The sequence below is a fragment of the Morone saxatilis genome, unplaced genomic scaffold (genome assembly GCF_004916995.1).
Source record: "Morone saxatilis isolate NCDOM2014 unplaced genomic scaffold, NCSU_SB_2.0 Contig14, whole genome shotgun sequence".
Taxonomy (NCBI): Eukaryota; Metazoa; Chordata; class Actinopteri; family Moronidae; genus Morone; species Morone saxatilis.
The window spans coordinates 15,826,946-15,845,044 of record NW_023339696.1 but is presented as its reverse complement, the minus strand read 5'-3'; the positions used below and the strand labels follow the sequence as shown (position 1 = coordinate 15,845,044).

The following is an 18,099-nucleotide window of genomic DNA, read 5'->3' as shown; positions in this document are numbered from 1 at the left end:
CCAGTCAAAAGCAGTGTCTGATGTTGATAGACTTCCCACACTCAGAGGTTCAAAGTTACATCACTAATGATATACTCAAGCAGAGCTTGTAGATAGTTTTGGATTTTCATTTTTAAAGCACTCCATACCCACTAATGTGGAATCTATTATCTGTGGGCTACTGGGCATCTAATGAACTCCATGGATGCAACAACTTCAACTACTACTCATGAGCTGCACCCATTTCTTTGTTTCAATTCAAAATATACATCTTTATTATTTTTGTATTACTTTTATGGCATTTTGGGCTTATTTAATCATTAACTATGAAGGGAAATTTAATCCCTGGCCCCTGGCCGTGTCAAACCGGGGTTATTGTAAATCTTGTACATAGCATACATTTCACTAATCTACCAGGATTATCATAAATAACTTTTTAAGTACATAGACAGCTGTGAGTACACAGACTTGAATTACAATGACAGCTAATAATAGGTAATTTATGGTTTTTGACAGGGCATTTATCCATCAAGCTTTACTTGTTCCAAGAAAACTTGTTTGCTTGAGACTTTTTCCCCTTGTATCAGAATATCAAATGATAATGCATTTTGACTTCTATTGGCATCCTACTTTCACACATTCACAAACATTTTCACAGTAAACTGCTGTAATGAAAGGTTTCAGTAACGCAAGGGCAAGAATTTGTGTGACCAGAAGGTTGGTAAACATAATCTCTTGAACAGCTAGCAACAGCTGGGTAAGGAGGGTGAATGAAAAACACTCTTCCCTTCCTCGGCAACTACAAACAAGAAGCCTTAAGCATGTGGCCCAGTGGAGCTGCTCAGCAGGCAGAGGAACAATAGGAGACGTTTCTCTTTCAGATCTGAGGTGCGACTGTATGAACTAGACCTGGTTATTTATGAAATCAGCTAAGCTTATGTAAAAGTAATATTTTGTGTCAGAATTATTAAAGAAATGTAGTTATAAAAAGCCTTAAATGAGACTTATTGAGAGTCATTTAGATCAGTGATATTCATTTTTGAAAACAGAAAAAATTAATTCTGTAGTTTGTAGCTAGTCAAGAGTTAATATAATCATGTCTCCAAAAGAAGAATGAATCTAAATGTGTGAATGATTTCAGTTTCCTATTATGAATTATACTAATGTGTAAAATATTTTCAAATTCATATCCATCCTGCTGCAGTTAAGGGCTACCAGAGGACAATTTCATGTTTCTTAATTCAGTCCTTTCAGTTGTCCTTTGTTCCACCTGTCAGTGTGGATTTAGACTCCCTAGTAGGCCTTGGCTGAAATAGGCTTATCTCTGTTGAAGACTCACTGATGAACAAAAGCCCATTAAGGAGTTTAAATGAACGCTCCCATTTTGAGTGCACACAATAGAGATTTCTATTTTTCAAATTGGCTGTCTTCAAAGAATTCACAAAAAGTTAAGACAAACAAAGAAACAACACGACATCTTTCAAAGCCCTCAAACCTAAAAACTGGGAAGATTAGACTAAATTGAAACACTCAAAACCATAGATATGATTAACCAAGGTATTTAGAAAAGAGGGTTTAAATAAAGTGTGTCAGGCATGTTAGGTATTCAATGTTTGTTTTAAGTTCTGAAAATGATCCGAAGAGAAATATCAAAAGATTGCCAGAAAATGTATTCTGGAGTCCTGCTGATGTCCTTTGTCCAGGCTGAATATATCATGACTAACAAGACTTGGAGTGGATTAGGCACAGAGGATTGAGCAATTTGGAGACTTGAGTTTATTTTGCTGGATACTCTAGCTCGCAGAGCACTATAAGGGAAAAATCTTATTAAAAAGGCCATATTTCCTATGGTGATATAATACCAAAGACATACATCCATAACCATGTACCAAATGGCGAAAGTACATTGTCAGACATCTGCTAGCTCGACAAAATTCAAATTAATTTAAGCGTTCAGTCTATCGGGGTCTTCAGTAGTCTGGTCATGGGATGCACATTCACTGGTCAAATCAAATGATGTGCTTCGGTTTTGATGAAAGGGAGAACACAACAAACCCAGTATGGCACTGACATGAAAACGATAACAGACATAATAGAGCGATAAACAATACAATGGAAAGTTAGCGGTAACCGTAGTTTTCACCCTCAGAGATTCAAAAGCAGACATCATACCTGCTGGTTTACCTTACTGTGTGGTTCTTGATTTTGTTGTGTTGAATCGCAGACTACTCCCACCGCTTTTCTATGGATCGAGTATAGTCCAACGTAGTCTGCAGTGAAGACTGCCGCCATCTTTAATCACAACAGAGTCCATCTGTCGATGGTTCTTCCCTTTTTACCCTCTCTTTCTCTGTTCCAGTCTCTCTATTCCAGCCCTCTCTGTTTGTTGTGGGGGGTTCTTATTTTCCATCCAACATCAAACCACCATATCGACAGGCTCATGGGCCGCCCAGTAGGGGGGAAGCTTGAACATGCTGCATTGGCTGTTGTCCTTTTCCAAGCCGCAGATTAACTGACCACATTTATTTTTCTCAGAATGATACAGACAGCCTGCAAACATTATTTCTGCTCTCAGGCCTTTGATTTCAACAAGCCTGGCCTCAAAGCTTCTCCATGACTGTCCCTGAACGCATCTTTTCCTCAGATGTTCTGATTGATGGGATTTGGACCCCTCTTTGATTGAGGCCACAGCTGTATAACTACTTGCAAATTCAAAAATGACAGATTCGGATCATTTAAACCAAAAAACATTTTTTTTTCCATTTACAGCTGCTCCATCATATGTTACTAAAAAGAACATCTTCTTTTCAAGCAAAGCTCAGTTGGAATTGTCTGATCTCCTCAATTGAAACTAAATTTGACCTGAGCAGCCTCGGACTACATTTATAAGTATAAGCAGACTGTCTGTCTGCTTTCATGCAACTAATGCATTTCATTTAAAGTGACACTTCTTTTTTGTTCCTCCTGGTCCCTTTTTGCGTTCAGAGCTTGAATGCAAAAGCGGATCTTGTTTACTGTCACTGTTTTGTTCCACCAAACACTTTCAATGAACAATAGGAGGAGTTGAATTTCAAAATGGTAGATGCTCTCACCTTCCTCTCCTGCTGTGTGGCTCGTCGGATCTTGTTTCTGTGGTCCGCCATGACTGGGCGCAGTCCCCTGCCTGCCACTCTGCAATACTTTCTCGTACTCATAAACCTGTTTCAGATTCTTACTAGTGTGTTGCTGAAAGATGAGCATCTTTACTTTATATTGCAGCTTCAGCCGTGCGACCCTATTGGAGGAAACAAGGACCAGATGATTGTCTGCACAATCGTATTGTAGCTATGGTAACAGACCCAACAGGCATGAGTGATGTGCACCTAATTGCTCCATACACATTAAGCAACAGAGAGAAACATAAATTAAGCAGTGTTGTGCCAAATCAAATGAGTTTCTAAGACATTACACATTTCAGCCCCAAAGGCTTTTCAATGAATTGCATCACAAAGTGGTATTTTATTAAAACTTACATCCATCTGTTGTATGAAGTTGTGAAAATAGCCCAGTGAATTAAGGGGTGAATGCAAAGAAAGGAGGAGAAAGATGGATGAAAAGAAATTTTGGAGAAAGGGGGAGAGATGATATTGCCTTTGTTATGTAGCTTTATCTGCTGCTTACCTTTCAACTGGATTTCACACTTGCGTATCTGGTTGTAGCCAGGGTCAGATCCAGCATACCCTTCTCACAATGACCAATTTTCTCCTCACACTGCAACCGCAAAGAGCCACGGGGTTGGCTGCCACTTGCATTTGTGTGGATTGTGATGCAGTTAAGCACATTTTACTCCCAGATTTTAACTTGTCAGTGGTCTGTACAAACAACTACAAAATAAAACTAATTACAAAAGTAAGGAGTGAGATCTCAAGATAAACAGCAAGATGCCAAAAGGACGAGCTCTTCAAAACTAACTTGAATGATCTGATAAAACTAAGGATGCCTGATATGTTATTCAAGAACATTTTGTATGTTGTACAATATTATAGCAAATATTTATAACTATTGCTTTAAAGGAGGTTTTTTTTTGTCTTTCAGTTCATAAAGCCTTGATTTTAGCTAAACTCATGGTCTCAGCACTGTATACTCTGAGCTAGTTAATCCCAAGTTCTGTGACATTGTAGCAAAACTTTCCACAGAACAGAATACCGGTCTATTGTAAATAATGTCCCCATCATTAACTTTAAGGTGATGTGTTATTATTTTGCCTCAAGGTGGTCCAAGACAATGGATCAGCTTGCGTTAACATTAAAATTCAACATGTCGAGATGAAGTAATGCTAATGTTAGCTAAGTGCTAACATTATCATTTTATTGCTACTTAACTTAGCTATTGATTCTTTCAAGTTGTGCAGTGTCTTTTAGAAACAACACAGTCTGCTAACTTTCTGAAATAGTCTATCAACACACGGTCTGACTTTGTGTTCGGCTCACAGTCAGTTGCAAGACTTATTAGAAGGGGGAACAGGTGGGGAAGGTAACTGTGACCTTACTCAAATAAATACCAACCTACTACTCATATGTTGTTGAAGACATAGGCTACTCTACATTTTAGGAAATATGCTCAGTCACTTACTATAGCTAACGTAGCTAGGTTAAGTTGGGGTCATCCCTATGTTCCCGGGGTCCTGTTTCCCCGCTAAGTTAGAGGTTAGGGTTAGGGTTAGGGTCCCATACAAAGCGGAGAACATAGGACCCGGGGAACATAGCTACGCTCCCGTTAAGTTAGTTAGCTAAACTAGAGGAGCAGATTGATACCACTGTCAGGTGTGTATAGTTAATATTCAGCTACTCCCAGAAGCTAACTAGATTAGCTCAGCACAAAGACTGAAAACAGGGGGAAACAGCTAGGCTATGTCCAAACATAACTAAATCCACTCATATACACTCATGTTATCTCGTTCTTTTCATCTTTACCGAAGGAAACCGCGTTTACTGGAAGGTTGTGTGCTATTGGCCAGGCTCAGTTGCCTGGCAACCAGCTGACACTCTCCAGGAAGCTACTGGTCATGATGCTAAATTAGCCGGCTGCTGCAATTAAAATAGTGAGCCTTACAGCTACTGCTGCAATTGTAAATGAAAGTGATCTCTCAGGCGGGTATAAATACATTTAATCTGATTTAGAGTGATTTTAATTGACAAAGATACCTGCTGAGGTGCAGAGGCGGGTGTGACTGATGTCCTGGTATGAGCTATGAAAGACGTACACCGTTGGGGAGGCCATTTCCTTCCTCCATTAGCATGTCTGCTTTTGGGTTTAACAAAGTCGTGTTATTGGTAAATTAACTAAATGTATTGCAGTGCATACTTTGAACTTGTGCTGAGATCCCCTTGCTGTGTGCACACAACATTATATGAAGATGTCTTACAGGACTATCACTTTTGAGATGAAATAAACACTCATATCAACATTCATAGCCATAATGGCTGTGCTAACATGCTTACAGAAATATAAAGGCTTGCTAGATTAGTACAGTATATCATTTGCTGGTCAGTTACCATAATTCCAACAGAAAATGCACTTGAGTCTCACTCTTGTTTACATAACAAAAGAGCAAGCTCTGTAAAGCTAAGCAAAAAAAAAAAATATTCTTACAGATTCAGGGCACAGGCGTATTCTTGCACAAGCGCAGCAAAATAAGATGATTTTTCAAAGCAATACACCAATAAATAATTAAATAGATTGCTGCAGTAATACTTCTTATTCTCTCAGGGAGTGAGCTGCTTGGTGTTCCCACCTGAACAATGATGCCCCAGATCTATGTGATCTCTTGTAACATATTTTATATCTCAGGTTATGATGTTGCAGGGGTTTATGATAAAAAGAAAATAGAATCAATTCCATGTGACATTCAGAAATTCAATATAAACACCACCAGCCATTAAAAATCACTCAATACTGTTGTATCAACCACTGGTACAGTAAGTTGCTTTTAAGACATTTTGTTCAATAAATCTTCATCTTAAGGGAATGAAGAGCAAAAATCCAAAATAACAGATCAAAAAGTAAATATTCATTCCCTTGTAGGTCTAGAGCTCCACAGTCAGCATACACACTTCCTCCAAAAACCTTGAAGATGTAGTGTGTATCTAGAAATTACCTGACTTGTGGTTGAAATTAATGTAAAAGCTATCTAAAAAGTATTATTTTAGTTTTAACAGATTGAAAAAAAAGCAAAGCTGGACTGTGAGAGAAACTGTGTCACATATCAAGGTGCTCTGAATTAAATCAACCTATGAAGTTTATTCAAGAGAAGCCCCTGTTTCGGTCCGTGTGCTGACGACTTGCTGTAAGCAGGTCAAGGTGAATACTCCACATCTGTGATTTTCACTGCTAACTCATTCCCAATGGAAATGAGTCTTATTCATTTTTCAAACAGCCTCTAGGATATCTTATCCAAAAAAAAAGGGGTGGGGGGAAAGCCCCTCAGGCGAGCATACATCTTTGATGTTTTGAAAAGAAAGACAGAAAAAAAGCTGCAGTCGGGCTTCATGCATATTGTATTGCTGAGAAAAAGAATGACAAGCAGCCTACTTGTTCTCATAGTTATTAGCAATGCAAGCTCAATCTCAGTCAGCTCAATACTGATTCAGAACAAAGTATAATTGACAATACTGCACAGATTGCCATTACATGTAGTTTATATTACTGTTTGATTAATATTGACCTTTAGCACCACTATTGTTTTCCCTTGGTCAAACTTTGACAAGGTATGTATTGTTTTGTGCTCACATTACTGAGGTATCTGCAAAACTAATGGTTATATCACATCAGGGGCTAAATTCTTAAGCTTTTAGTGACCTTTCCTTACACTATCAGCCTCAGAGACTAGAGTTGGTAGACTGACACGAGTTCATGCTCCCAGTGAAATGAACCTGTTCAATCATGGGGACCAAATGAGAATTGATCGAGCATAATGCTCAGGGGTCTTTTAGTTTTAATGACTCAGTGGCTTTTCCTTTTATCACCAATCTTGAGACAAACTTTATATTTCCCCACCACTTGGTAGACCATGTTACACTGTGCATTCATCCTACATTAATTGTAATCAACTTATATTTTGTTGACCTGGTTTATTTCTCAATAAGTTAAACTAATTAAACAAACAAACATAGAGTAGAGACTGTAACGAGCGAGCCTTTGTGCTTCTTTGTCGCTCACACCGGAGGAAAGAGAGCAGAGACCTCTGCTTGCTGAAATCTGCAATAGATAGACACGCGTTGTTCACACATGGTAGATAACAGCCTCCCCTTGTGGCCGAATTACAACAATACATTTATACCGATATTAGTCTCAGGAGCTCATGTGGTTCGTTTGCATGTTGGAGGGAGGAAGTCGAGCCTCGGCAGTGTAAAGGACAATGAGTTAAACCACCACACCCTCATATTTCTACAATGCGATCGTTGACATGGTTCATAATGGCTCTACATAAACGGATAAAGACGTCACGTTCAGCGCAGGCGCGGTGGCCAAGTGGTAAGGCGTCGGTCTCGTAAACCGAAGATCGCGGGTTCGAACCCCGTCCGTGCCTTTTGAAGACTCTACTAATCCGCTGATGTCCAGTCATCTAAACGGCGTATTATAACAGCTGAATCATTGATCTGAATTCATAGTGACTTTGCCAGTTGTCTTTAACAAACAATAGATTCTGTCTATACCAATATGTACAAATAGGCAACTATAATTGTATTTAGATTTTACACATCAGCACTAAATATCTGAAAGAGAAACACTTCTGGTGAAGTTCCAGAACCAACCATTAATATCCATATAAATATACAGTATACTTTTGGACAACAGTTGCTCCACAAGAGGCACTGTGGGCCTCACCCACTCAGGGCGAGCTTGCATAACAATGATGCACCGAAAGTCCCAGTGCAGTCACTTAACACAAAATGAGACATAAGTCTTATTCTTAACTGAACTGACAACTGAATGTCAGCCATGTCAGGCAGATGATGTGGATATTTTTAAATATTTCTAAAGTCACCTAAACAAATCAAGTCATATGCTGCAAATGGAAAGTACTGCTTCGTTGTTGGAGAGGTTTGGATACATTTTTGATACCCATATCTATACCAATTGAAATGTTCCCCATTTTTTAAATACGTTTGTCATTATGAGATCAAGAGATTATCTCTTTTTTGTTGGTTCTTTAAAGCATTATTTCTTGAAATACTGAAAAGCACTTCTTAGTAATTTTGAATATGGTTTGCACACAAAAGGACACTTACAAGCCTTGTAAAACCTGTTTTTACATGTCAACCCAAATTTGGTATATTTATGGACAAGAAGTCTGGGAATGAGTGATATTTTAGGAGTTTTAGTACATATTTTAGCATAACAAAAAAAGATTTATTAATCAATTATTTGTGATGTTTACATGCTACTTTTCAGTTTATGAGAAGCATTAAATAGAGGTTTGTTTAAAGGACCTTTTTCACAATATTCCATTAAGTCTATGAAAATATGTTTTTGGCATCACATTGTGATAATTTCACTATAATTATGCATACTCAGCTGACACTCGTTTGACTAGTAGTTTCCTTGGTAACGCTCCGTGTTGCAGCATCAATGATTCATACTTGGTTCATTCTGCAACGTATCATCACGTTCCAGATGCTGAAGTGACCCTTTGTGAACTGACACATGATAGGAAGGAAACAACTAGAAGCTAGTGCAGTGGTTTGCCAAAATCTTACACAGCAATATCCGCTGCACAATACCGGTGGATAAAGACCAGCCTCCAGCTACCATCACAGTGAGGTGAAATGCTGCATTTAGCACATAAATCAGTACGTTTGGTCATTGAAAATAAGATCCAGATGGCAAAATTGCTAGTTCTGAAGTTTATTCAGAATTCATGATGGTGCAAAAGGAAACTGCTCTAACCATATGAACAAATGAAATGCACCAAGGTTTCATGCACAAGCAGATCTCGCTATATGTTTCCTCAGATGATAGTTTAATATTGTGGTATGGAGGTGTAAGGCAGGTTGTTTATGAGGAATTTGTGCTCAGATAGCCTAAGATTTTCAAGTGAGCTCTAAAAATGGCTCATATGTATTGCGCTGTCAAGGCCATTGTGATTGACATCTATTAGTAAGCTCATGCTGCAGTGCCAGCAGCTTGTTTCCATGGTAACCTGTGTGATTTTTTTGCAAACAGTGTCAATAATAATAAAAAACACTGATCCCATAGTCCATGAAACTAATATTAAAAAAATATAAGAGCTTAATTGTTTTATTTATTGTTTTTTCCTCCCCAGAAGGATTTCTTGCCATTGAGCTTTTGATCGATGACTTGACAGATGGAGAGAAACAAAAAGGTAAAATGTTTGAAAATCCAGCAACCTTAGCTGATATAGAGATTCAGTTATAGTTGGTCACACACATCTAGAGTTTATATTAGATAGGAATGCCATCTCAATGGAGCGTTTACCATAAAAGTATACGTATGCCTACATTAGCATATGACACAATCTCACATTAGTGACAATGAGTGTGTCGCATTACATTTCCTCTAACAAGATTAGAAAAGCAATTATCAGAGCCCTTCTAAATAGTTCCACTTATCAGAGCTCCTATTTAAATTCCAGATATAGAAACAGAATAAGTGTCTTATGTTTTAATGATCAAGCTTTTACTGTCTTTTCCCAGTGTTTTTGCGGCACAGATGGGTGGTGCGGGCCTGGAGAAGAACACTCTCTTACTTCTGCAAGATGGTTTAAAAAGCAGAATAAGAGCTGCCTTTCCAATTAGGAAACAGCACAATGCAGGAAATGTGCAGTCCTAAGCAAAAAAACATTTGCCTCTAAAATTGGAGCTCATTGGCTAGACGGGGTCACTACAAGCTAAAGTTAAAACTTCTTCACCTTAGTCTTCATTCTTAAATTATTTAACACTGTTTGGCTATATTGCCTATATTACTCACCATCTCTCCATACACCTGGGGGCATTTTCTGTCTGCTTCATTTATTGAACATCTCATAAAATAGCTATGGTGGAATCCTTAGGTAATGAGAGATGAGGCCCACATCATTGATTTAGAGTTATATCATCTTATATTATCTAAATGAGCTGCTGAGTTGTGTACAGATTTTTTGTGCTTTTGTTCCTATCCTAAACCTATTAATTCTGAACTGAAAATCAGAATAATAAGCATACTTTGATTACTATTATCATACATTTTTATCATGTCTTCCCTCTTGAAAATGTATGGACAAAATTACAATATGGTTCATTTGTACAATACCGATTTTTTGAATATACTTTACTAGGTCTTCAGTCCTGAGCATCATTTTCTTTGTTAATTCTTTATTTTAATCTCTTTTAATTTCTCCTTTGCCACCTGCAAAGGAAAACAATCTTCAAAGAAAACGAAAAACACAAAGGAGACTAAAATAGGAGGAGGACAAAAGAATGCAGTATATTGGCAGCAGGTCCAGGTCTGCTGTTGGCTGTACACATTGATTTCCTTGTTTGTGTGGGTGGTAGCATTCTGAACTCAGCTGAGATTTTTACACAGTAAATGCAACGGGTCCCATCAAAACCATGCATCCAACCAATAGGACATAGTCAGTACTGAACAGCTGAACAAACAGACTTGGAGACCATACTCACCCTTGAAACAAATCAATCAAAATCAACAACAGACAATACGCCTGAACACAGCAGTCCAAACGGGCATACAGATCTTAATGCTGGTAAGGAGTCATACTTTGTTCTGCACATGGCTGTTATTGTTTATGTTTTGAGCTGTTCAAGCCAAGACTTCATTGTGTGCCATCTGGCTCTCGGCTGGGGAGCCAAACAGTTGATTAAAGGACGCAATTAGCGTGGAACAGGTTCTGTCAGCTCAGCCGGCAGGGATTAAAGAATGCGCTCATTCATTGTGACAACCACGCTGTCATGCATATGTAGGATAGGCGACCGGCATTTTCTTCAATCACAGGATTTCCTCAAGAGCGCCGCACTGCTTCAGAAATGTTAATGTGAGGTCAAAGTTGTTTTTAACCAGGATTCGCATGTCAGCTGCAGCCGATCTCAAATACTAATATTTGTAACTGTGAAGACAAAAGAAGATAAATGATAACCACCTGCAACTGAGTGTCGACAATTAAACTTGAGGTGAGGGACAGGGACTTGAGTAGACCAGAGTTCAGAACTTTTCAGCAACTGGCAGATGTAAATATAGGAGGAGAGCGTCAACAAAGACAAAAGCTGAAATCCTTCAATGGCCACTTCCAGGCAGCAAGAAGAGAAGAGAGTAGTGTGCTGCAAGAAAACTCCTCTGAGGAAAAAGCTCATCAGCCTTCGCAGGCAGCAGGGAAAAGAAATGACCAGGATTCATGCTGCTTACATAGAGAATCTCAGGGGTCCAAGAGACAGCTGCAAATAAACAATCAGATATTTACCATTCATCAAATTTTCCTTTAAAAACGTCACAGCAGACACTTACAACCCAGTAAGAAATGTCAGAAGCATGTTAGTCAGCGCTGATTAATCAAACTGTTCTCTGCAATGGTACTTTTGGGGCATTAATATTTTTGCTTTAGAAAGCACAGCTTGTGTTACACCATCAGGAATACTAAATAGATGAGGCTACTGCAACTGTGAAGCAATTTTTCAGTTTCTGATCACATGAACTCAAACAGCTGCTGCACTGACTCATTCTGTAGTTCAGCAAAGAAAAAGAAAATTTGAAGCACCACAAAAACAAGGCATGTGCATTTTTTCCCTCCTAATGCTCATATAATACAGGCTGTTTACATGTTACACTTCAAATTAAATATGTGACATATAATTTGCAGCAAGCAGAGCGGTGCAGCAAAACCTTAATTGCAGCGCCATTCAATTTTTCTTTTCATTTGCACAAATTAGAGGTAGAACAACCTACACAAACAGGAAAGTGGGGCTTTGAAGCACCCTCTTGGATGAAGCGTCTGACTTCCACAACTTCAGAGCTCATTCCTGCTGAAGGTTGGACACAATCGGGCAAGTGTTTGTGGGCCATGACCCAGATACTTATTTCCAGTGCTGGACTTCGGACACCACATCACAGTCACATCTCCTGTTTCAGTCCACACTCGGGGGGACTGATTCAGCATAGGAACTGTGTTTCCTGTGTGAACTCAGACGATGTTTGGGAGCGTATAAACTCACTTGAGCAGTAACATTTGGGAGGACTCTGTTTACTGTGATTATAGACATAATGGTGACATGTGGGTGTCAGAGGGGAAATTAAGGCTTTGACTTGACAGTGGGACTTTCACCAGTTTGATCCGAAGGAGGTTCCTAAACCAAACCCAAAACCAACTGTGGTGGACCAAAATAGTCATTTACTGCATGTAAAACACTCGAACCCACAGTCAATAACAGACAACTCGTTTAAAGGAACTTCAGTACATAAAATCATTTTTTTACAAATCTAAATGACGACAATATGAGTTTTTTTATATCAATAAGTGCAAACTCTTTCAATGTTGTTGTGTGTACCCATAAATCCTCATTTCCTCTAGTGGCAGTGTGCTTGAGGTTTAGTACTTGTTAATATGGCACCATCTACAGGCCAAAATCTTTACTTTACATATTACAAACCAGCCAATGTCCTGCTGTTTTTCTGCAGTAGAGGCATCACACTATGCAAAAGTCATAGATGTAACATGTTTTTCTTATTCCTTTAGTACTGCGAGGAAAAGAGCAAACTGTGAAACAGCCTATGAGGTCATGCATAACATTAAGGGTGTATGAGATCATTTAATAGTTATTTGGTGACTGTAGACTTCATGGGAGAGTTCTTTTAAGCACAATCTGTAACCATGTTGTGATACTATTTAAACCTTAAAAGGAACTGAAGGCAGAAATTTTACACTTTTCTTTACAATGAGCTCAGAATCAGTCCGCTGTCTGTCATGTCCCTGAAATAGCAAAGACAATGCAGCTGAAGTATTAATACATGGGTTTTGGGGAAAAAAAGGGAAAGAATCTTGTGTCACATCAGACTTTAAAATAGAAGCACAGTAAAACCTCAGTTTGCCTATTAGGTCACTACATTTCCATAAAGCTTTTTTTAAACCCCAATGAATGAAGTCTAGTCACAGTCATCCCCAACACACAGGAGTCCGTTTCACCTTAGTTCTAAGGCAGGCAACGCACTGCACAGTATTTCAAGACATAAGAGTACTGTTGTGAAGATTGGCTATCTGATCTTTCCCTTGCTGCTTAACATCTGACCTTCTGGCTGAGCCTTGTCTGAGTTTCAACAGAGGAACGCTCAAGTTGCCTTTACTTTGTGTGAACCTACTGCAGCAGAAATCCTCAGGACTTCCCAGGCAGTTACAGGAAAATCTAAATGTTGGACTTCACTCACTGAAAACTTTTTTGGGGTTTTAATATTAGTTCTGCCATTTATTAAAAGCAACATACTTGATATTTAAGGTATTTGAAGAAACACAACACTGTGCACACACAATGTAAGACAAATATTTAGTGTCTTTGACTATTACTTGGAATTTCCCCATTGTGGGACTATTAAAGGAATATCTTATCTTATCTTATCTTATTTTAAAGCAATGTCACTACAATTATTACTGTAACATGTTTTATTTACAAAAAGGCACACAGGACATGCAGATGCATTTATTATGTCAGTAAATACTACACATTGGATGTTCGTAACCACAGAGAAAATCTGGCCATAGGGCGTATTTCCGGATGAAAGGTGCTTTTCTCAAACATTTGGCAGCGTCTCTGTCGCACTTGCACAGCAGCTTTTCACATTTGTCCTCCAAATCATCTGAAAAGGACAAACATGTGAATGAAAAGAAGATTTTCAATAAATATGCATTTTTTTGTGTGTGTGTGTTTTTTTTTTTTCTTCATTAGCCTTGTGAAATTTGCTGTGATTACTTCTTCTAATGCTTGTTAAGTTTCGGTTGTTAGTCTTACAAACAAGTCCAGCTGTATTTATTTTGCCTCCTAATTTACTGCAGTTTGCTCAGAAAATGAGAGTAATTTGGCTACTGAAAAGAAACACAGTTACTGTGAATATTATGAGTCAGTTTCACATTGTATTTATTTATAGAATATCATAAACAACACACTTTTAAAATGTGTAAAACTCATTCAGGGTGTTGCTATTTACATACAGAAATTACAGTGGTTTATGAGGGTTTACCATTAAGTAGAAGCTGTATACTTCCTGTCTTTCCCCTCTAATTAGCTGTCTGCATACAGTGTTTTCATAAACACTATGGATATTTGTAGATCACACACAGCCTGATCTGTGTCTCACTGTCACGCTTACCCACATCAGTGTGTTATACTGCTAAGCATCATGTTTTTTATGTGCTACCACTCAAAAGGTAAGCAGCAGCTGTCTTATTTTCCAAATGCAAACACAAAAAGATTTGCATGATCATTAATAATGCAATACCACACTCAGCTGTCTTGTCCTCACACGTCCACTGATACTGGTCTGTTTTAGTTTGGCAGCCATGATGTTCTGCAACTCCATAACAGCAATCATGTCTGTGGCAACACCTACAGTACATACAGAAAGATGAACAATGTGATAAAATGTTTTATTTTGAAGGCTTAGACTAGACAAGACAGGGTCAAGAAAGCAGTAGGTGGATAACAGCTCTGTGGTTTAAATCACACCACGGCTATTTTAAAGGCAGGCCAGCATCACCACATGAGTTTTCACAACAGATAGTTAGCAGTTAACTGGTTTGAGGGGGTTCGGTGTCTTGCAGCGAAGAAGGGAAAAAAAGGAGACGGCAATTAGGATTTGGGTGTGGAATTTTTGGACCTATTTTAAAAGTAACCATTGGACCATGTGAGTCTGCTCAATTTGGACACTATTCCCTCCTTCCATCCCATCGCCCAGCATTTGTGGTTCAGCCAACTCATTCAGAAACTGTGCGTGCTCGAACAGGAAGTAGGATGGCTGGGAAGAACTAAAAGGCATCCAGGAGGAGGAGATCATGTGTACACACCTATTCGTGGGGTGGAAGGCTAAACATCACCACTGCATACTGAATTACATCTTTTGGCTCACATAATGTATAGGTGGGCCATATATAGAGTCAATTGAATGTTTACATTTTGGTACACTCTACCATCAGGTGTCCAGCCGTGATATATTCTTGAACTCTGTCTTGAATCTGTCAAGTTTGAGAAGAGCGTGGTTAAAGCCGGTGCCTCACCAGTCTGCCTTGTCCCTGGGCCAGCCTTGACCACCCAGCCCACAGTAGCATCCATACATCATGTATGCCAAGGCAGATCTCCCTGTGCTACACTTGATGGCTCCTGCCAACTCCAGTAACCCTCTTTTTGTCCGCTGGGACCTGCGTGTTCCCGTAGATGCCATGGCCACTGCAAAGAGAAATAAACAATCAAAGAGGAGGAACAAACTCATCTATCTCTCCACCCTTCTGCATCGTTTCCTGTCCTCCTGGTTTTGTATTGTAAGGTTTTGATATCATGATATTCATACGCTGCTGTCTCACCGGCACATCTTTACACAGTCAAACATGAAAAAGTCTTTTTTGAATTAGATTATAAAGTCTTTCGTCCAACCTCTACTCTCGGTTGCCAGTTTATTAGGTACACCCAGCTAAAACTAATGCAGTCGAATACAGCAGCCTTGCAATGAAAAGCTGTAATGCCAATAAACTGAGTGTATGAGTTTCCACTCACAGAGCCAAAGTATATGAGCAAATAGTAAAGGAGTGACTTTGCACTTACTCACATCTCACACCTCATGAACAACAGAGCTACACTCTTCCTGAACACCTCAATCAGGTTCACGCTTGAAATGATGGGAAAAGTGATAATGTTTTAGAGAAAAATACATTTAGTTTGTTTTCTCCCTTCCACTGAATCACCGTGCATAAAGTAACCACAAGTAGTTTCCCAGAGAACAGAACACCCCATCTACAGCCAATAGTAGGAATCGGTGGCTGGTAGGTTGTAGGAACATCTTAGGTGATCAAAATCAAACTGCACATTGAAATCACTTACATCTGTATCCATAGGCAGTTTGGGCCCTTAGGGAGAGCTGAAACCACTTATGCTAGGTGTAGAGCCATAGGACCAATAGTAAAGTCTGTGTAAAGATATTTAGCATATCCTATTTATTTAGTTGTATCTGTGAATTGGGATTCTTATTATATCATATAAAACTGTATTTCTTGTAACTGTGTAATATTAATGATGACTTTTTTTGTCTAATATAATTATGTTTTTGATCAGTGTTCACCTTTGAAAAAGCATTAAAACACTTTGAAAAATGAACAAACTGATAATTAGTTATGTGACCCAGCTGTATTTATCCCACCTGTGAGTGCTCATGTCATTGTGCTGAGTGAACCTGAAGAAGCTACAGGCGAAATGCCTTGTTTGTTCCTGATAAATGTGCTGCGGTTAATTCTGAACCTCACAAGTACTTTAGCCTCAAGGCTGTTACCTGCACTGACTCCATCTGTGTCCCTAAAACAGCTTTTCAGGGTCTAGTGCAATTCTTCACTACAGAGTAAATAATCAACTTACCTGATAACAGGAGAGGTATCCAGTAAAAAGAAGTCATGGTATGCAACAGGCAGCTCAACTCCACACACGTCTGTGAGTGTAGCATGGAGTGGAGAGCTTTTTTTAGATGCTGTTTGAATAATCTCCTGAGCATCACCATTGGCCAGAGGCTAATCCAGTGTTTGTCAAACTGTGCTCCCCCTACAGGAACCAGCCTAAAGGTTTTCACTGCTTCTTCTTAACTCTATAGGACCAGTGTTTGTTTGTGTGTTTGCATCTCAATTTTTTCACTTTTTGGGAACTTTATGACAATAAAATATACAAAGTAATGAAAACATGTATCATTTGAGATTTATTTCATTCATGTATTAACATCAGCTTCTTGCCTTGATGTTTTTTTAGTCTTTGCCATGGCCTCTTAAAATCACAGATGGAGGAACTCTGGGATGTTGCATTTATCCTACACCACAACAGTGAAGAAAAAGTTTATAAAACCTTTGTAAATTTTGCAAACCAGATTCTCTCTGGATGATCATTTTAATTCTACACTGATGGTTTACACATAAAACAAAGTTATTTTGAGTTTTTCAAATATCTAAGCTCATACATTATATATTGGTTACATAATAGATATGGAAATGTAATTAAAACACATAGAAAAAACATTCAAGAGAACTTCAGGGATAATTGTTGCTCACACAGCACATTTTTAGTTACTGAAAGTGCCACAATATGGTTCCGCTTCCTCACAACAAATGCACCTAGACGTGTAGATTATAGTAATTACACTCTAATAATATAGTTTTCTTTCCAGACTCGTGCCTCTCATCCATCTTCTTCCCCTTGTAAATAAACATGCCAGCGGGGTGAACAGAACTTCTCTCCATAAAACAAAAACTCAAACATACTCTTGCTATCATTATTGTCAGTATGATTTACTGAGCAGCACTCCGAGTGTCTAAGTTTAACAGCTGAGATTGTTTATTTGACAAATTGCACACCTGTTCTGAAAATGGCATGAATTGTGTCATATCTTTGCTTTTCATCTTTTTATTATGTTTTCTGAGTGTATAGTTTCAGCTCGGCCGCACTGGGCTCTATTGTCATTCATAATGCGGCATGTCAGGGCAGCTAAATCATAGAAGACACACACTCTGGGTTTTGATAACAGGGGACATATTCACAGTTATTTTTGTGATTCAGTTCCTCAGTGATGCCTCTGCACAATGTGAGATAAGCGCCTCCTCCTGGCAGTTATTATAGCTGCCAGATGACTGCACTGCATGAGAGGAGACGCATCTCCCGATATTATTCTCAGCTCAACCAGTCCATTGTCGTAAAAACACCCAGCCAACATTTAGATCATATCAAGCTGAACACACAACTGAAAATGTTAATGTCAATATAAAGCTTGAATAAGCGGAAAAATGTGCAATGAACTGAACGGCATAATCCCAGACAGTTTATTGTGCTTGATAGTGGTTTTCTTGCCATTTGCCTCCCAGAAGGCTGAGTCTGAGATAATATGTGAATGACAAAAGCACTGGGC

At 38.8% G+C, this 18,099-nt stretch overlaps 1 protein-coding gene and 1 non-coding gene across 2 annotated transcripts; one reads left to right on the top strand and one right to left on the bottom strand.

Moving 5' to 3' along the window:
- Window positions 1-7,474: 7,474 nt before the first annotated feature.
- On the top strand, window positions 7,475-7,546 carry trnat-cgu. Its single transcript has one exon. It is a non-coding gene; the product is annotated as a tRNA-Thr (tRNA).
- A 6,098-nt stretch (window positions 7,547-13,644) lies between these two features.
- On the bottom strand, window positions 13,645-16,648 carry zgc:92162 (group 10 secretory phospholipase A2). The gene is made up of 4 exons (XM_035655546.1): window positions 16,572-16,648; window positions 15,227-15,395; window positions 14,452-14,558; window positions 13,645-13,812 (listed from the first exon to the last, which is right to left on the bottom strand). Exons 1-4 carry the CDS (start codon window positions 16,606-16,608, stop codon window positions 13,664-13,666), a joined length of 462 nt encoding a protein of 153 aa, XP_035511439.1. The 5' UTR covers window positions 16,609-16,648; the 3' UTR covers window positions 13,645-13,663.
- Between the last annotated feature and the right edge of the window lie 1,451 nt (window positions 16,649-18,099).